General features: G+C 41.6%; 1 protein-coding gene across 4 annotated transcripts in view; it reads left to right on the top strand.

Moving 5' to 3' along the window:
• Positions 1-3,092: 3,092 nt before the first annotated feature.
• Positions 3,093-20,239, top strand: part of UBE2H (ubiquitin conjugating enzyme E2 H) — a 103,069-nt gene continuing 85,922 nt past the window's right edge. The window contains exon 1 of one of the 4 annotated variants that reach the window (XM_045495628.1): positions 3,093-3,612. In XM_045495628.1, the coding sequence (XP_045351584.1) occupies positions 3,560-3,612 (53 nt within the window). In that variant the 5' untranslated portion in view covers positions 3,093-3,559. The remainder of the gene's footprint in view (positions 3,613-20,239) is intronic. The other 3 variants (XM_045495629.1, XM_045495625.1, XM_045495627.1) reach the window with 3 other exon arrangements.

The following is a 20,239-nucleotide window of genomic DNA, read 5'->3' as shown; positions in this document are numbered from 1 at the left end:
GAAGCTCTGGAAAGATGATGGGAGGGTTGCAGCGGGGGAGAGGGGAGGAAGTCAGAATGGAGGAAATGGATTTATGAAGGAGCAAATGGCAAAACGCCCAGAGAGAAAAGGTGTGTCCTAAAATTGTGACCATACCTTCACCACAAAGGTGAAGGAATTGGCACTATGACATCTTCAAGAAAAAACAAACGAACAGACCCCAAAAGAAAAAAAAAGTGAATGCCTTTCTCCTTAAATGATATACAGTGCATAAGGAGTGGGGCAAATGGAGGGGGGTTGAAATTAATAATATAATAATAGCACCACAAATAATATATTACATCTTATAATCAACACTTCACATTACCTCTATGAAAAGCAATTTATAGTTTACAAGGGGCTTTCACATTCATCTTCTCCATTTACTCCATCAACCTACTCAAGTGGGTAGGGTATTATGAGCCACATTTTACAGATGAGAACACTGAGGATCTGGGAGGATATCTGCAATTAACTGAGTCATAATTAAGGGCTAGGGATGGGCAGGTCTGTCCTGAGTAACCCAGAGCTAAGACACTTGCTAGACAATAATTCTCCTCCAAGTGATTGCTTTTCAGGGAGTGCTCAGAGGGCTAAATTTCCATTGCGTTTCTAGGTAGAGCAGCCCCACCTTCTCCAGGGTTGTCCAGAACAAATTTCTCTAAACACGTCTCTGATGATTTTTGTTTCCTGCTTAGATCACAGCAGTGTATGGCATCTGTAAAAATTAAAGCCCACCGGGGATAATTTCTAGATCCACACCGTGCCCTTCTTTCTCAAGAGTCCCATCCTTGACCTGTTCTTTCTGTTCTGGAAACACTTTGGGTCCTCTGAGCCTGCCTCGGAGCCTTGCTCTCCCATGGGGAGGAAACATCCTTATTTGCATAGGATATTATGAAAGCACAGGACCCACCTAGAGGGGTCCGGGCAGGTGTTTTGAAAGCGTTGGTGCCTGTTGGAATTTTCAAGCAGTGGTTCTTAAACTTTGGCCTGCATCAGAATCATCTGGGGAGCTTGCTAAAGATAGGGACATCCAAGCCTCGCCCTAGACCTTCTGAATCAGAGTCCCTGGTGGTGGGGCCTGGACATTTGTGAGCTTAACGAGCTCCCCAGGTGATTCTGAAGTGCACCAAAGGTTGAGAACAGCTGCCTTAGCATGTGAGTAGGGGGTGACTCAGGTGAAGGAGAGTGAGGAGCAGTGCTGGGAGAGGAAGTGGTAGCCGCAGGAGCCTGGAGAGCCTGGAGGAGACAGTCAGGAATAATTTCTGCCCCATCCTTCCCTCCCTTTAACAAAGTGGTCACATGGGGCTCCTGGGTGGCTCAGGCAGCACAGAGCTCGCTTAGGATCCTCCATTCCCCAACCCCCACCCCCGCCCTTGCCCCTCCTCCCCACGGCGTGCACACAGTCTCTCCCTCTCTCAAAAATAAATACAAAATAAACATTTAAAAAAGAACAACGACAACGAAACCAAAGTGGTCACCTGAAGGGGGTTAGAAATCTCCTTCAGATAGGTCCTCCCTCTGACAGAATTGCTATGTGCAGTCAGAAAGACCAACGTATCCCTTTCGGAAGCAGTTAAAATAGCCTGACTTTTTCACAAAGTGGAGTAGAGGTTAGCAGGGGCTGGGGGCGGGGCGGGGGGGGGGAGTGGAGAATGAATGAGGATTTGTTGTTAAATGGGTATGGAGTTTCTGCTTGAGATGATGAAAAAGTTCTGGAAAGGGAGAGTAGTGATGGTTGCTCAACATTGTGAATGTGTTTAATACACTGAATTGTGCGCTTCAAAGTAGTTCAAATGGAGAATTTTATGTTACGTACATTTAGCACATGCACACAAACAACTAGTCCTTTGGAGGAATGAAATGATCGGAGTAAAGAATGTTCAATTTTAGCTGATTGCTGCTGCCTCAGGGGTGTGTGTGTGTGTGTGTGTGTGTGTGTGTGTGTGTGTGTGTGAGGTTAATGTAAGGAGACCCAACTCACAGCACGGGGTCTGACACAGTACCAGTGTATTCATAGGAACAAGGGAATAGATACAAATTTTTGAAAATACAGTAGATGGCAGCAAAAATGTGATATAAACATAGGAGATGCCTAGATCACTCCTGCTCCCTTTGCCTGGTCGACTCCTGGGTTCCATACGGCTTCTTTGTAGAGTGCTTTGTAGAGCAGTGACTCTCAAACTTCCCCGCACACAGGAATCACCTGGGGACCTTGTTAAGCTGCAAATTCTAATGCAGTAGGTCTGAGGTGAAGCTTTAGCCTGAATTTCTAACAAGTTCCCAGGTGATGCTGACACACTACACCCACCGACCATATCGGGAGGACTGCGTAAATTTAACGTCTTTCTTAGTTCACCGTGATACCCTCATGTCCGGCAGGGTGATTTCACACCATAGTAGGTGCTCCATAAATATTTATTGGACGAATCACAGAGTATACAGGGTTAGTATAGCAGTTCGGAGGGCAGAACAATCGCTGTCCTTTGAACTACAGCACATTGGGGGTGTTTCAGCTTCTATCAGTCTTTCCCTCTGTGAAATTACCTCATACTCCGTGGGGTAAGGATGCTCGTACCAAATTATTTCTGGTCTTGCCAGCTCGCTGCCTCCATTCTAATCCTTGAAGTAGTGGCCCTTTCCATGTGGAAGGTTTGCAAGTTCTGAGGAAACCTTGCTGTCGTCTACAATCGCTGCAGACAGATTCTCTCCATCCAAGAAGGGAGCAGAGGGCAGAGAACCTGCTGGTGTGGGAATTTCCGATTTTGGTGCCTATCCAAGGAATTGCCACCTCAAATCAAATAAACAGCCTTTTAACAGTGTATGTGAGAAGGAAGTTTATTACACTAAAACACACAAATGTAATAATATTGCCATTATTTACTATTATCGTTTGTGATGATGATAACGTCACTGGCAGTTGAGCGATTAAGCGTGCGGGGGACTTGGGGGAGGGGGCACAGGGCTGTGAGGGCAGGAGAAAGAGGAACTACATCTCCCAGAACCCCCCGGGAAAGTCCACGCCGCGGCGGCGGCGCCCCACCCCTTTCGCCAGCCGGGCCCGCCCCGCAGATGACGTCACAGAGGTGACGTCACGGCGCCCAGAGCGAGGCTGGGGTAGAGAGGCCGACTAAGCAGGAGTCGTCCGCTTGTCGTGGAGGCTGCTAGGGAGCCGGCGAGAGGGTGAGCGGGCGAGCAGGCGAGCGAGCTAGAGCAGGCAGGAGGGAGCGACGCGCGGCGCAGAGTAGCGCCGGGGCCGGGCCGCGGCGGAACCCACAGCCGGAGAGGGGCAGCCCGAGCCGGGCGCCGCGGGGTCCCCACCCCCACTCGGCCGGACAGTGCCCGGTGTTCCCCCGTGCGGGGGGCGGCGGCGGCGGCGGCTGACGGGACCGGACAGGATCGCGGGGGTGTTGCCACCTCCACCGAGGAGCCGGCGCGGCCGCGGGCTCCTCAGAGCCGGGGCCCGGGGCCCGTGATAGACGGGCCGAGGAAAGGAGAGAGGCGGCGGCGGCGCAGGCGACGGGGAGGCAGCGGCGACACCATGTCATCCCCCAGTCCGGGCAAGAGGCGGATGGACACGGACGTGGTCAAGCTGTATCCTTCGTGGAGGGGGGATTCGGGCTGTCGGGGGGGGGGCTGTGTGAGGAAGCCCAGGGCACCCCTGAAACCCAAGCAGGGGCCCTGGGGCACTCCAGGCCACTGTTCGAGGCTCCCTTCCTCTCCTCCCTCCCCCCAGTGCCTACGGCGGCTCCTTGGCACCTCCCAGGAGCCGAGAGCCTTTCCAGCTCCCCCTTTATCTGCAGCACCCCGAAACGTGCGTTGTTTCTCGCTGTTCTGCACCCCCTTTGCCCGTGACTCTCCTCCACGACGTTTGGATTCCCAAGACGACGTGTTTTTTTTTTTTTTTTGTTTTGTTTTTGTTTTTGTTTTTGTTTTTGTTTTTTTTGCAGGACCAGCTACCTCTCTTTATCACCATGTCCACCTCAGGGTCTCTCCTGTTTGCTCGCTCTGGATTTAGGGACTCGTGATAGAAATTCCCGAGAGTGAAGCCTTTCTTCCTTTCTTGAGATGCCTCCATTCCCTCCACTCACTGTGCTTCTTGAACTGGGGTAACTCAAGTGACCTCCTTTATCCCTAATTCCTTTCTATATTAGGAAGAGTAGTCTGCTCAGTGCCCCCTCTTGTAATAAAGAGCTCTGAGTGTTTTAAATCAGAGACCCCTGTTAAGCTCTCTGGTCCCTAGAAGAACCCCACGGTTTTTCTTTTCACTGACAAAGCCTGTCCCACCCATAGTTGTATGCAGTGAGGACCCCCAGGCCCTCCATAAGCCACCCTCCATATTGTGGATATGACAGCTGGAGGAGGGAGAGAAAGAGGATCTCCTTGACAAAATAGCCCCTGTAGTAGCCACTTAAGCAAACTCTGTCTATGAGGGTAAGGTTCTTGGGGGAATAACTGCCCTGATTTTACCAAGTGACACCTTTTATTCCACCCCACCCCCCAACTTTATGTACTCTGGAGGTAGCAGTGAGTGGGAAAGCTATAACTGATAAGGGCCCTTCAGGCAGAGGTTTTGGTTGGAGTCCAGACTGATTATTTCGTGACCAGCTAGAGAAATTCGCGAAGGTTCCTGTGACAAATGGAGAAAATTTTTGAGGGGTAATTTAGAGGGTTGGGGGAGAGAGAGGAAACGAGCCCAGTGTTCTGAGCACCTAATCCCTGGGGAGAAGGGGAACTGGGGATGGGGAGTGGTGGTGTGTGAAACGCAGTTAAAAAGTCCTGTCTTCTGCTTCTCTTTCTCCCTCACCCCCATCCCCCCACCATTTCCCCCTGTTGCAGGGTTTTGTTTATATAACTCAAGTTGTTTGGCTAGATTCTTCAGGTGAATTCCTTCTTTCTTCCTTTTATTTGTTACTGTTTTTGATTGAACATTTTTCCTCTTTTTAGAGATTGATGATTATTGTCAAATACTGAGTTATGGAATTCTCAGAAGTTTTTTAAAAAGTAGTTTTTGTATTTGGTTTAGAAGTGGGGGATGGGACAGAAGTTGCCTGGGCAAGAGATTTTTTTTTTTTTTTCATAATCTTTTCAAGAATAGGGTGTTTTCTCCTCACTCGGGAAAACTTAGCCAGAAATTAGGAACAGTAGATAAAACTACTAAGTTTTAGTATTTGAAGTTCAGAATTTTGGGGTGGTGGGAAGGGGGATTACAGAGAGGGGCAAATAATAAAATATATGTTCCAAATACATGTCTAGGCGCAAGTGAAATTGACTCTTCCTGAGCTGTTTGTGGCTGTGATTAAGTTTTGTAAACGTGTGAATGATACCAGTAATGTTGGCTTTTCATAATGTTGCAGGAAAACTTGTAACTATGGCTGTGTGTTCATTTTACACAAAGCAGTTTCGGGTTTTATTTTTGTTTAGAAACTAGGAAATGACATGGTGGCAGCATCTGAGTTATTTTTATCCTGAATTGAGAGTTACTGTCACACCTAATGCAAATTTCTACCTAATGTTTAATTGGGATGGAGGTGGAGAGAGAATTCCAGCTGTTTTTGATCAATGTCAGTGTCTCAAATTATATATATACATTTTTAGAAGATTGAGGATAAAGGGTGAGGCCTAACTTGACCTGATGCCTTTTCCATACAGTGCCTTTTGTTCATTTAGTAGTTGTGGCATCTAGAATGATTACCGCATTTAGGAGTCGGGGTGTGGGGGGTGGAGAGGGAGAGGAAAACAGACAAAGAACAGCAGGGTGTCTTTCTCTTTTTTCTTCCCCTAAGTGGCTTATTTCATAGCTTATTTTTAGTAGAAGATGAAGAAAGGCAAAGATGCATTGGCCTTCTGTTCTTTCCCCACCTTCCTCCTTTCTGACAAAAGAAAGCAGAGGCGCTTTAAAATCATAGATCTCTGAGATAGGAGGACAACAGTCTCGGGACTTAAAAGCCAGAGGTTATCTTTGTTTCATGTTTGTTATTTTCTGGTCTAACGTAGTTTGGAAGTTAAAATTTTTGTATTTCCTTTTGTGTGTGCATGTGTGTGGTGGGGGTGAGAGATTTTGTGGCCTCTTTTCTCTGTTGAATTCACATTAGTAGGCCCAAATGGAGCCCATAATTTTTGAGCAAGGTATATTTAGCAAAAATTTAAGGAAAAATTTCCCAACCCACTATTAAAACTAGTACAGTTGTGTGAAAGGGCCGGGGTTGAAAATGAAAGATGGTGGAGAGGAAGTAGAGAAGGTCTGAAGGAATGTACTTGCTTTTTGCCCCTCAGTGCCCCTTGATGATTTCTTTGGTATGGAGGCCAATAGCTGGTTTCATTGCAATCTCCTGTTTCAGCCCATTTTTGGATGTCTCCTGAGTGTAATTATGCCACCACGATTTACAGCTTGGCAGGGAACCTATAATAGTAGGAAAGTAGTGGTGTGGGGGTAGGGAGAGAAGGGGATGTGGAACTAATTGGCCACTGCTTTCCACCACCTAGCTAGGTTCTTTCCGAAACACTGTCTCTGGTTGTTGTTTGGAGTCGGTGCAATTTCTTTTGTGACGGGTTGGTAGGAGGAGAGCTGACTCTCAAGTTATGCAGGGAGTGAGTGTTTTGCACCGATGCACTTAATAATCTGCTGGGCGATTATGTTCTGAAACTCTGACTCATTCATTGTTTCTGTTCTGATCCTTTGCTGAGGGTTGTGCAAACCTCTCCAGGAGCCTAGAAACTGATGTACTGACTTCTGGGTCCTGTAGGAATTTGTCCCAATCAAAAAACTTACAGTCAGCCCAGATCCTGTGGTATGGTCATGAATAGTGTGGCCATTTGTTTGCAAAGTCAGGTAGATTGGTGATACCGTGCTGTTCCCAGCCTGGCAAGCGTTAAGGTTTCCATCTCAAACCCAAACCCAGGCTGATTATTTAGATTGTCTGAGAACTGGGACTCTGGTGACCTTAAAGCGTGATTTGCCCTAAAGGAATATCGGTTTAAGTTCTCCCTGGTGGAGGAACAAACAGCTCAGATTACACGGGTTTCCTTGTTGGTGGGGGTTACTCGTCTCACCCTGTTGCACAGCCTGGTGATCCTTTTATCTGTGAACCAGTGGCCCCTGCTGAAGGCTGGAGCTGCTTGTTTTGGAAAAGCGTATGCAGGGAAAAGGCCTCAGGCACAGCTCCTCACAGCTCATTGGCTGCTCTGTTACTACCCGGAAAAGGAGGAGGGGTGGAGCTACCAAACAGCTGATGGAGTGTGTGACCAGAGTGTTTATATACAAAAGAAGTAGAGGCTGGGGACGCCTTGTGAGTGGTGTTACAGGATTAAGTGTATTTTCAAGGGGTGAAAAAGAGGAAAAACCTGACCTCTCAGAGTACAAGAAATAAGTGTTCAGGGTTAAGTCAGAAAAGTGAATCTGATAATAATGGGGACTTGGCATGCACTGTATTTGTTATTGGTGTGAGATTTTGGAATTTACTTTATAATACTAAGTTTTCAAAGATTTCCTTTTTCAGAGGGAGTTGTGGTAACTTAAAATAGGATATGCCGCCACTTTAAATGTACTTAAATGACTCATGCAGGGATTCAAAAGTATGGTACAAATGTAAGTTTTCCCTACAAAAGCTTGAAGAGTGATAGAAAGGGGCAGTGACTCTTACTAAATTCATTAGCAGCATTTAGTGAAACCTTACAGAATGCAGGGTGTCTGCTTTAGGGTTTCAGAAGCTTTCAGTAACAAGTTCATCCCCCTAAAATGTTTGAGCACCCACTTCATGCCAGGTTTGGTGCTAGGTGCTAGGGGGTTAGTAGTGAAAAATTCAGTGTGGGTGGTCATGATGCTTATGTAACCAGTTAAACAATTAAAAAAAAAAAAAAAAAACAAAACCAAAGTAGAGCTGTTTATAGTAGGTCAGCATTGTATGTATCAGCTTTTTGAATAACTTGTATTTACTTTCAGAATTGACTTCAAGGAGAAGAAAGATTAAAAAGTGAATTTTATGCAATGGGATGTATGGGGTGCTATATTCCTATTATTTAAAAGGTAGATGTTAAAAGAAAATGGAAACAAAAACATTCAAATGCTTAACCCTTTGACATCAGCTTTGGTATTTTGTTGTTAATCAGTAATTATTCTATCCCTAAATTAGTAGTCTTTGTTACTCTTTAATTTGTGCTCAGAGTATAGACGATTCTGTAATCTTTTAACTAGCTCCAGTGTCAGTTGAGAGAACCTGTGTTTTGCTTTTATTTCCTGTGGACTCTGTTTTTGTGAGATGTTGAGGTGGAAGGTGGAACAGCTTTATGGTCTTTAAGCTAGAAATTAAAGGTTTGGCAACTCCCAGTGTTCTGAATTTGTCTTCTCTGCCTAGATTTTGGTGACAAATATAACATACTGGTACTTATTTTTGTTAAGCAGGAACCTACATGAGTAAGCATTCACAGCTTCAGAACATCAGAGTCCTGCAGTGCAGTTCTAGTAAATTACACACAAGCCTGAAAATTCAGCTTTTAGGGGAGAAAAATCTTTTGCAGATGTGACCCATAAAAGTCCCTTAACCCTGTTTGTATGCATGTGTTAGAAACACCTGGATTTGTTGTTTTCCTAGTGTTGTGCAATTTCCCTAGTACCTTGACCTGTATTGTGTGTGTGTGTGTATACACGTGTATACGTATGTATACAAATATATGTAATATTTAGTATCTTGTTCACTAAAAAAATTTTTTTTTTCAACGTTTATTTATTTTTGGGACAGAGAGAGACAGAGCATGAACGGGAGAGGGGCAGAGAGAGAGGGAGACACAGAATCGGAAACAGGCTCCAGGCTCTGAGCCATCAGCCCAGAGCCCGACGCGGGGCTCGAACTCACGGACCGCGAGATCGTGACCTGGCTGAAGTCGGACGCTTAACCGACTGCGCCACCCAGGCGCCCCCGTATCTTGTTCACTCTTAACAGATTTGATGGTTCTAAGAATCATTGGATTTTTTTTTTAAAGATTTTATTTTAAAGTAATCTCGACACCCAGCATGGGACTCAAACTCACAACCCCCGAGATCAGGAGTCGTATGCTCCACTGACTGAGCCAGCCAGGTGCCCCAAGAATCATTGGATTTTTTTAGGCTTGCAATTCAGACCTGCAAAAGTGCTTATGCTATAATAGCTTCTTAACTATAGACCCACAGTGTACGTTTTAGTAAACTACTTTAATGAAAAAACTTAACTGGATCATGCAAGTAGTAAGACAATTGAGTAAAGTATAGGTTACAAAAGGGGGAAGAAAACAGTCACTCATAATCCTATCCTTTATACAGTGGTTCTCAAACTTTAGTGTGATCTTAATTACCTGGAGGGTTTGTTGAAATAGGTGCTGGGGTACTAGCCCTGGAGTTGTCTGATTCAGTGGTTCTAGAATGGGGCTCAAGAACTTGCATTTCTAACAGGTTCCCAGATGATCTTGATGCTGTTGGTCCACAATAGGGACCACAGCTTAAGAACCATTGTCCTCAAATATTAACATGATGGTGTTTTTTCTTATCTGTCTCCCCCTCTCCCCCATATATTATTTTCAACCTGTTGATCATCTTGTATGTATGTGCTCTGTTTTTGCTTAATAGTTTTTGCAGCTTCCCCCTTCCCCTCAATTAAAAATATCAAACATAATGAATAGATCATGTAATATGCCATTCCGTGCCCATGCCACTGATTTAATTCTTTGGCATTTTGTCTGTGATAAGATTGAAATTAACATCTTGTACATAGGCTTTTCTTGTACTTGTGGATTATTTCTGTTTTCTTCTAGATCAAAGAAGGTAACCATTTGAATTAAAATATTTAATTAAAAATCTTGGGGCCCCACACTCACTCTGCTCTCATTTTGTTCTGTTGTGTTTTAGTTGGTGTGATTTCAGCAGTGAAGCAATCAACCTGTCCTAGTGATGACAAATGAATTCTGATCTCTTTGTTTTATATGGTGTGTGTGTGTGTGGGTGGGTGGGTGGGTGTGTCTGTGTGTGAGTGATAATGGCGATCCTTAAATTAGGGACACTTTTGTACTTGCCAAAGTGCCTACTGTGAGTTGGTATATTAAATATATACATTCATGATTAGATCTGACTGGCAAGAGCTACAGAATTAGTTGGGATATCTTGAATTTGTTTCCTTCTGCTTTTCATTGAGGTATAATATAAAATAACTGCATATATTTAAAAATGATAAATGAGATAAGTTTTGACAGAAATCTCACCCATGAAGCCTATCATCACAATCAACCATTGATTTGGTTTCTGTCACTATAGATTATTTTGCATTTTCTAGAATGTTATATAAAGGTAATTATAGAGTAAGTTCTTTTTTTTTTTTTAAGTGACCCAATTATGTGTTCCCATAAGAAACCCTCTTTATTTTTTTTTTTTAAGTTTGTTTATTTATTTTGTGTGAGAGAAAAAGTAGGGGAGGGGCAGATAAAGAGGAAGAGAGAGAATCCCAACCAAGTTCAGTGCTCTTAGCACAGAGCCTGATGCAGGGCTTGATCTCCTGAATAGTGAGGTCATGACCTGAGCTGAAATCAAGAGTTGGATTCTTAACCAACTGAGCCACTTAAACGCCCCTAGAGTATGTACTTCTATATGAATTCTTTCATCATATTTTGAGATTTACCATGTTCTTTTTATTGCTGAGTAGTATGTCATTGTAAAGCTATACCACAATTTGTTTACTTACATTTTCCTCTTCATGGGCGTTTGGGTTATTTCCAGTTTGGAGCTATTACAAACAAAGCTGCTATGGATGTTTTCTTTTCTTTTGGGTAAACATAGGAATGGAATAGCTGAATCATGGGGTAGGTATAGGTGCTTAACTTTTTAACAGATAGCCTGCATTTAACTTTGACTGATTGTCTGTATTTCACATACATTAAGATTGTGACATGAAACATGTATTTATTTTTATTTTTATTTATTTTTTATTTACTTATTTATTTTTTTGAGACATGTATTTTAAAGGAATCCCATTAAATAGCATGATTTGAAAGCACTGATTTCTTACCTTACTCTGTCAAGGCTAGTTTAGTAACTGTTTTTCCCTCTCCTCCATTCAAAATTAGTGAATTAAATTTTCATTGTGAAAATTTTGTGGCCCTTTGACATGGTACTTCAGGAATTACGGTCACAAAGAACTTATTTTTGCATTTGCTAGTAAGACTCTTTGCTTTTCTGAAAAGATAAGCACACTTTTTGTTGATGGTACCCTTTTCTTTTTGTAAAGTATTGATAAGATTTTTTTTATACACTAGTTTTGCTTAGCACTTCCAATTACATTTATAGCAGCTTACAAATACTTATGTAGGGCTCTGTTGAGGTCTGAATAGTATCTTCAGTTTTCATATGGACTAAATTCAGAAACCATTGGCAACTCCGTGGCGGAACTGAAAACAGATTCTAAGAGTTAGGGTATCCCTTACTTAATATGTTTTCCTGGAATTTTTTTTAAGTTAGTTTAAAGTTAGTTTTTTAAGTTAGTTTTTTTAACAAAATAGGTTTTTGTGTTTTAAGTTTTTGATGTTCCATATGAGTTATTTGATAGGTTGATGGACATTGCTATGAGAAAATTTGACGTTGGTTTGTAGTGGTTGTCATCACACTCTTTCTGATAAATTACAAGCATTTGAATTTATAGGTGTTTATGCGTGTTGCGTACACAATTAACATATTCCTCGCACTTTGAACTTTAACTTGCCTAACAAGAAAAAAGACCACCTCCTGGTTTATGCTTCTTTCAGGTGGGAGTCAATGACGATTTATTCAGCGCGTAGACCTTTAGTTTAGTTGTCAGACGCCAGGATGGTGCTCTGAGCATGTATGTATGTTAGAGAATTATTTTCGGATTGCCAAAATGTAATTGAAGCGCACTGTGGAAACCTTTTGAAAACACAGAAAAGTCAGCGTGTACTTTTGAGAGACTGTGGTTACGTTAGTGATTCTCCGGTGGGGTGGGGTATCCCGTTTTAGGAGAATGTTACGCTTTCTGGGCAAGTACTCTTGTAGCTTCTTCTCTGCACCTCACCAGATGCTTGCGCAGGGTGTCTGGTTGTTTGCAGGCTGGTGCTCGCGCTGGCTGCCGTGGCTGGCACCTCTAGAGCCAGGTGGTGGAAAGCCCCACAGGGCAGCTATATGCGGTTGAAGGATCCCTTTTGCTTTCCTCCGCTTTTTAGGCATCCAGGGCTTGAGGTAGGAGGTTTAAACAGGTGCTGCTGATCTTTTGACCTGATCCTGCGGAGAAGTCGGGGAGGAGTAGGAAACCCGTATGAAGGGGAGAGGCTTGGCTGGACTTTGTCATCCCCTGGAAAGACAGACACGGCTGGTGAGTCCGGGCCCACAGCAGGTACCTGGGCTGTAGCACTTGGAGGAACCATAGTTAGGGATTTAGAATATTGTTTAATTGACTGGGAATGGAATCTTACGTCTTTCGTTCAACTGCTTGGTTTCTAACTTGTAAACCACTTTTAGCGAGGCATTATGGATAAAAAGTAAGAGATATTCTCTACATGGGAAATTGTTATTGTTGTAAGCTATGCATTTTCTCTTTAGCTTTGGGCAAAACGTTTCTTTTCCCATGTATCGTGTTTTTATCACGTACACTTTTCAGGGTTTCTTGGATTGTAAAATCTTAGTTGAGGTAATATAAATAGAAAATAAGATACAGAGTGTGCCTGGTTCGTGTTACCTCAGAAGCAATTGGGTTACTACTCTGCTTAGTGAAAATAAATTGAGCTGTTTTGTCCAAATGGTGCCAGTGTAACTGGTTATCCGGATATTGCTTTTAAGTCGGTTGATGTTATATTACATAGTTTCAGGAAGGTTGATTAATTTTAAAAAATAACACGTATTTGGGGAAACATTTTCCATTGTGGTTACCGGTGGAAAGATGATTCAGGTAGAATTGTGTTCGTTAAGAGATCACTGGGTGTAATATAGTTGGTTATATTGTTTTATGGTCTTACAGACTACTGAATGTTTAGTACCCTTTTGCTATTTATCTGAACCTGTATATAAGTTAGTAAGTCTCCCTGGCAACAAAGCCTGAAACTACATAACCCTTTTTGTTTTACTCCAAAGTAAAGAAACGGTTTACTTTTTTTCATTAACAAAGGGTCAGTTTTATATGGCCTTTATATATGGTCCCACAGCTGTGAATTGGTACTTGGTCAGATCACTAATTTAAACTAAGGCTTCTACAATGAAATCATCCCATGATGTAGATCTTGGAGATTTGGGGGCTTTATTACACATTATATTCACATTCGCATATTCAAAGTATATTAAAATGTATAGAACATAACACATGTTTGATAACAAATCACTGATTTTGGCAAGACAATTTGACGTGATTAAATCTGTTAATTTTACCAACTACAGCCACCATCTTCGTAACGAATAAAGAGAAAACAACTATTTTTTGCCTCCCTGTTTGTATCCTTAGAGATTAGAAGCAAAAACAAAATACTTTTAAGTCAGATTTGTTTTATGGGTGGAAGAAAGAGAGGAAATAGACCTTTGAGTGTGTTCTTTAGTCTGATTGTCTGGATTGCTGCCCATTTCTCCTGGCAGTTAAGAAAGGCAGGTCTTGAATGTGGTCTTAGATTATCAGATGACATGTATGTGAGTATACCCGTATTGCATCACTTATGTAGTTGAGAACACTTATTTGCTTCTGTCTTTCTGTAGGCTCTTTAGTTAGAATAGTTAGGTACCATGTTCTTTCTTTTAGTGATTAATGTGGCTTTTCCTTTGAGATTTAGCTAAGAGTTTTATAACCTGTAAACTATGATATGTCAGGAAGACTATTAGTGGCTCATCAAGACTAATTTCATTTCATATATTTTAATTTATATGTGTTTTCTTTTTCTGGTGGTGTTCCTAGCTTATAGTTTGAACTGATTTCTAGAAATCAAATAAAGTTAAATACCCGGGCAGGAAATCACACAAAGAAACCTTTGAAGAGAAGGTATTTCCAGACCCTTTACAGTATCTTACATTCAAGCTTAAGTGAAAGTAGTAGTGAAGCCAGGTCCTTTTTTTTCTAGGAGTTTGGAAATTAGAGTATACTTGGCCTAGTTCACTTCGTGCGGTTTGGCAGTTATTTATCACACTAGAACTTAAGCTAAAAATACATAGTAGTTTACAACTTTGCTATGTATCCTCTGAACATAAAATAGGCTATGCCTTAGATTTGCCTTAACCCTGCTCAATGAAGTCAGACACAATGGAACTTAACACCTGAATTTTGTGCTCTTATACTTCAAAGGGCCTGGTCTCTCCTTGCCTCTGAAGAATTTGGTGTTTCTAAGCTGGCTTTATACAAACTGGTCAGTGTTTCTGAGATTCAGAAAGTGCTGACTCTATTTCCTCAAGGTAGGAAATCTAGAGGTCTTTATCACCCACATCCTCCTGTCCTCTCCAGGCAAGGTAAATGGGGATAGTCCCCTACCCCTGTGGGAGCTTATTCTCTGGATTTAGTTCTAGCTTCTTTGCATCTTGTGATTCAAAGAATGGCTAAGGAAATACATACCTTGTCTACTTGTGCTTATTGTCCATTTTTGGGGGGTGACTGGGTCTATCTGCACAAGCCTTTGAACTGGATTATCGTAATTGACACAGATGCCTCTCTTTCTATTTGCTTAATGGGAAAGCAGAGTTAGTAATTCAGTTGTTTCTAGAATTACAAATAGGGTATGATTGGGATGTTTTTAAATTTGGGCTTATTATTTGAATGCATTGGATAAAACATAAGGATTTTAGTCTGTCAGTTCTGGCTGTTTTATTTCTCAAAAGTCATTCCTACAGTGTTTTGTCAGCTCTTATGACGTTCTGATGACATTTTATTAAAGTTAAATTTCAGTAGATATGACACTTAGATAGATTTTAGCATGTTCTTCTACTTGGAGAAAACCTGGAATTCAAATAATAGTACTACAAAGCAATGGTTGCTTTCTGAATATAAGGGCTCTTTGAGTTGAAATGAATAATTGTATTATTTCTAGGCAGTATCCTTTGTGGCTTTAAGTAATAGTTTGAGAAATACTAATTCTTGGCTGTATTGCTTCGAATTTAGAGAGTAAACTCTGGTAACTTTGTTTTTATTATTGATGTCAGAAATAGAAGCCAGAGTTGAAATTAGGAGTCTACTTTCCATTCCTGACTTTTAATTCAGTTTTGCTACTTAGTAGTCACATTTATTATGTGAAAGATAGAATTAAAACAGTATAGCCTAATGCCCTCTCTAATCCCATTTAGGAATGCAAGAGTCCTAAAGAATGAAAAATGACACTAAGTTTTAATATGAATGTTCTGCTGTGTTTTTACAATAGTAGATTAGATGGCATTACATTTTATATTTTTGAGGTATCTGAATTGTATGTTACCTGTCAATAATTAAAAAAAATAATATAAGCCATGTAATAGTGCCTGATTTACAGAAGCTTTGATCAGCATAGAATGACAGCATGCCGTTCCTTTCAAAATTTATGTATTTAATTACCTAAATTATATTTTGGCTTTTACATTTTTTTAAAAGTTTTTGTGAAAGTTTATTTTGAGGGAGAATGAGAATGAGAATGAGGGAGGGTCAGAGAGAGGAGAGAGCGAACCAAGCAGGCTCCATACTGTCAGTGCAGAGCCCCATGCAGGGCTTGAACTCACCAACCGTGAGGTCGTGACGCGTAACCAACTGAGCCTCCCAGGCGCCCCTATATTTTGGTTTTTAAAAGGTAAATTGGGGGAATGGGAATATGCTTGAGTAAAAGGATATGCCCGGAGCCAGGATGGGATCCCATCAGAGTTTGACACAGTTCAGTACTTAAGCATTTAAATATTGTATTGTTATTTCTTTAATTGCTTTCTAGATATTTTGAAGATATCTTTCACAGAAAATTCAGTTGCTCACATTTTTTTAAAAGTAATCTCTAGGGGCTCCTGGGTGGCTGAGTCGGTTAAATGTCCAACTTTGGCTCAGGTCATGATCTCATGGTTGCTGGGTTCGAGCTCTGCGTTGGGCTCTGTGCTGACAGCTGGGAGCCTGGACCCTGCTTCGGATCGTGTCTCCCCTTCTCTCTGCCCCTCCCCCGCTCTTGCTCTGTCTTTCTGTCCTAAAAATAAACAAACATTAAAAAAAAAAAAAATCTCTGTATCCAACATGGGGCTTGAACTCATGACCCCAAGATCAAGAGTCTCGTGCTTTTCTGACTGAGCCAGCCAAGCACCCCAGTTGCCAACATTTTTATTGATATTTAAACTCTCGGTGTCTGGAATGGATCAGTTTTGCTCCGTATTACAGTAATTCCAATTATGAGTCTCCAGACAGCTAAGCATGTGTAAAAACTTTGGACGCTTAATTTTTTAAAACTTGAGATGAAAGAAAGCTTGGGAAGTAATGAGCCTTTCTCATTTTCTGCTGTTTTTGCCTTGATGTTTGATAGCTTTTACATTTTTTTAGATAAACTTTTAATTTTTGATTTACAGAAAAGTTGCAAACATACTACAGAGAGTTTCTGTTCACTCAGTTCCAGTTACCCCTGTGCTGCTTTGTGTTCCAATGGAACGTGTCAAAACTAGGAGCCATTATTGGTTGGTGTATTACTATAAACTAAACTTCAGGCTTTATTCAGATTTCACCAGTTTTTCCACCGATGTTCTTTTCCGTTCCAGGGTTCAATCCAGGATACATTACATACAGTGGTCATGTCTCCTTCGTATTCTCTAGTCTGTGACAGTTGCTCACTTATTTCTTGTTTCACGTAACATTGACAGTTTGGGAGTACTGGTCAGGTGGTTTTTGGAGTATTCCTTAATTTCAGTTTATCTGATTTGTTTTCCTCTCATCATTAGACCTCGTGATAGTAAAGGTACTTAAAATTGGCCAAGCTCATTCTGGGGTTTTGGAAGGAATACCACGGAGGTGAAGTGCCCTTCTCATCACACATGGGGGGTGTGAGGGGCATACATCTGTCCTCATGCCTCATGACCTCGCAGGTGATGTTGAGCTTGGTCCACTGGGCCTTAGTGGTGCTTGCCAGGTGCTTCCACTGTAAAGTTACTATTTTTCCTTCAGTATTCTATTCCTTGGAAGATAGTCACTAAGTGTAGCTGACATTTAAGGAGCGCCAGGGGGAGGGGGGGGTTCTACTCCTGGAAGGAGTTACTGTTTTTGACTTTTTTTTTTTTTTTTCCAACGTTTATTTATTTTTGGGACAGAGAGAGACAGAGCATGAATGGGGGAGGGGCAGAGAGAGAGGGAGACACAGAATCGGAAACAGGCTCCAGGCTCTGAGCCATCAGCCCAGAGCCTGACGCGGGGCTCGAACTCCCGGACCGCAAGATCGTGACCTGGCTGAAGTCGGACGCTTAACCAACTGCGCCACCCAGGCGCCCCTGTTTTTGACTTTTTAAAACTTAATTTTTTATTCAAATTCCTTCTTCAGTGTGGTGTCTTCTCTCCCTTTAGTTGTGGAGTTTGTTCGTCAGTCTTCGGGTCAGTTTCTGGGGTGTTAAGGATGATTTGATAGTTACCTCGTTGTGTTCGTGGGACGAGGTCCTCCTTTACCACCGCCATCCTCCTGCTCCTTGTTTTTGATTATAATGTATTAGTGCGTTAATCTAAGTTGTTAGGTTTTGTTCAGAAGTTACATTTGATTTTGAATGAAGTGTAAATTGGTACAGGCTTTTGGAAACGAAATGGGATGTAAATGTATGAGGATGTGGTCTGGGAGCACACAGGTTTGGTGGATTTGTTTATTTAACAATTTGCATGGCAAGTTTAACTCTGTACATTTGGCTCTTTTTAGATCTATAATAACTTTTATAGGTGAAAATAAAGATAAACTTAGAGTGAACTGAAAAGGTATTAGTTAAAAGCTTCCTATGTCAAGGAATTCTATAATAGAGTTTTAGACCAGAAAGGGGATTTAGGGTGGAGTACTGATAAAATGCCATGACATTCTGCATAGCTTCTTGTTATTAATCAGTTATATAATTAACTTTTAAGAGAGAAGAATATATTCTTATCAACCACTAATTCTAGCAGCAGATCATTATTTTGGCTTGTAGAAACATTTTATTCTAAAAGGAATGAATTTTTCACCATTTTGATGTCTTTGTTTTTTTTCTTTTTAGCAGTTCTATTTGTAGTTTCAGGGAAAATCTTGATATAATTGTAGTTGTCAGTTTTAACCAGAAATTCAGTTATGGGAAGATTAACTGTTTTGAATTTCACTTTTTCTTTATTGCAGAATTTCCTGAACAATTGAAGCTTACCCCTTTATTTCATTTTTTTATTATTATTATTTTTTTAAGTTTATGTATATTGAGAGAGAGTATAAGTGGGAGAGGGGCAGAGACAGACAGAGACAGAAAACCCCAAGCAGGCACTACACTGTCAGCACAGAGCCTGATGCGGGGCTCAAACCCACGAACTGTGAGATCATGACCTGAGCTGAAGTCAGATGCTCAACTGAGTCACCCAGGTGCCCTGAAGCTTCTTTCCCTCCCTCCCTCCCCCCTTCTCTTTCTTTCTTCCTTTATTCCTTCCTTCCTTCCTTCCTTCCTCTCTTTTTCTTTTCTTTTCTTTCTTTCTTTTCTTTCTTTTCTTTTCTTTCTTTCTTTCTTTCTTTCTTTCTTTCTTTCTTTCTTTCTTTCTTTCTTTCATTTTTGAGAAAGAGAGAGACAGCGCGCGAGCAGGGGAGGAACAGAGAGAGGGAGACACAGAATCTGAAGCAGGCTGCAGCCTCTCAGCTGTCAGCACAGAGCCCAATGTGGGGCTCGAACCCATGAACCATGAGATCATGGCCTGAGCCAAAGTTGCATGCTTAACCGACTGAGCCACCCATGCGCCCCAAAACTTCCTCCTTTAAATGAGAAAACTCATTTTACTTAGACAGTATTTGGTGTAGTTAAAAAAGTTTTCAAGTTTACTTACTTTGAGAGAGAGAATATGCAGGGGAGGGGCAGAGAGAGAGGGAGAGAATCCCAAGCACTGTCAGCACTGAGCCCGACACGGGGCTTGAACTCATACATCATGAGATCATGACCTGAGCCGAAATCAAGAGTTGGATGCTTAACCGACTGAGCCACCCAGGTGCCCCTGGTATAGTTTTATTTTGGTTGATGTATTTGCCACTTTCTCCTTTCTCTCTAGCAATAACACTGACAGATGATGAAAGTCATAAAAGTATATAAAATGCATTTCTTTTCTTGAACAGAGTATATTTATAGTTGAGGCTCTTGGGTAAGTGACCTCTGGAAAAGTAATAGTGAGATACTAAAATTTGGCCAAACCCATTTGGTTTCTGGGCTAAAAAGTTAAGCCAAAGTATCTCTCTCAGGGGCTTCCTTGAAAATAGCGAGGAAGAAAGTAGAAATTGAATATTAATGGAAAATATCTTGCTAGTTATAAACATAGTAGTAATAAATAGTTATACATTCTTTGAGATTGTAGAGGACAGTTCAGAATTTATGTATCAACTTATGGGGACGCCTGGGCTTTTGTGTGGTAAATAAGCCAGAAGTGTTTATAATCAGCTGTTTATTGGTTTAGTAACCCCGGTGGTGTGCTTTTAGACCTTTGGCCTTAAATAATGCTAGCACTTGGATGTCATGTAGGTGCTAAGAATCAGTAGTGTGGAGCTTTAGGGCCATCTTACTGCTTTGATGACTCTGTGCCAGATGTTGAACTGGTTCTTTTATATTTGTTTCCTTTGCTCACTTTCTTAAGTTTGTGTACCCGGTGGGCCTTTACAAGAAAACAAGAAGCAATCAAGACTTACTTTTTTAGAGTAGTTTTAGGCTCATAGCAAAATTGAGAAGGTAGAGATTTCCTGTGTCCCTCTGGCCCCACTCATGAACAGCCTCCCCCATTGTCAACATCCTCTGCCAGAGTGGTACATTTGTTTCAGTTGATTAATTCGCATTGACACATCATTATCACCCAAAGTCTGTAGTTTACATCAGAATTCATCTTAGCATTGTATAGCTATGTGCTTGGACATATGTGTGATGATTTATATCCATCATTATGGTATCCTACACAGTATTTTCACTGCCCTGAAAATTCTGTGTTCCACCTATTCATTCCTCTCTCCCCTAACACCTGGCAGCCAGTTATCTTTTTATTGTTTTCATAATTTTGCCTTTTCTAAAATGTCATATAGTTAGAATCATACAGGAGGTAGGCTTTTCAGATTGGTTTCT

This window comes from Leopardus geoffroyi, chromosome A2 (genome assembly GCF_018350155.1).
Source record: "Leopardus geoffroyi isolate Oge1 chromosome A2, O.geoffroyi_Oge1_pat1.0, whole genome shotgun sequence".
Taxonomy (NCBI): Eukaryota; Metazoa; Chordata; class Mammalia; order Carnivora; family Felidae; genus Leopardus; species Leopardus geoffroyi.
The sequence above is the reverse complement of the archived record's forward strand: the minus strand, read 5'-3'. Positions and strand labels throughout refer to the sequence as shown.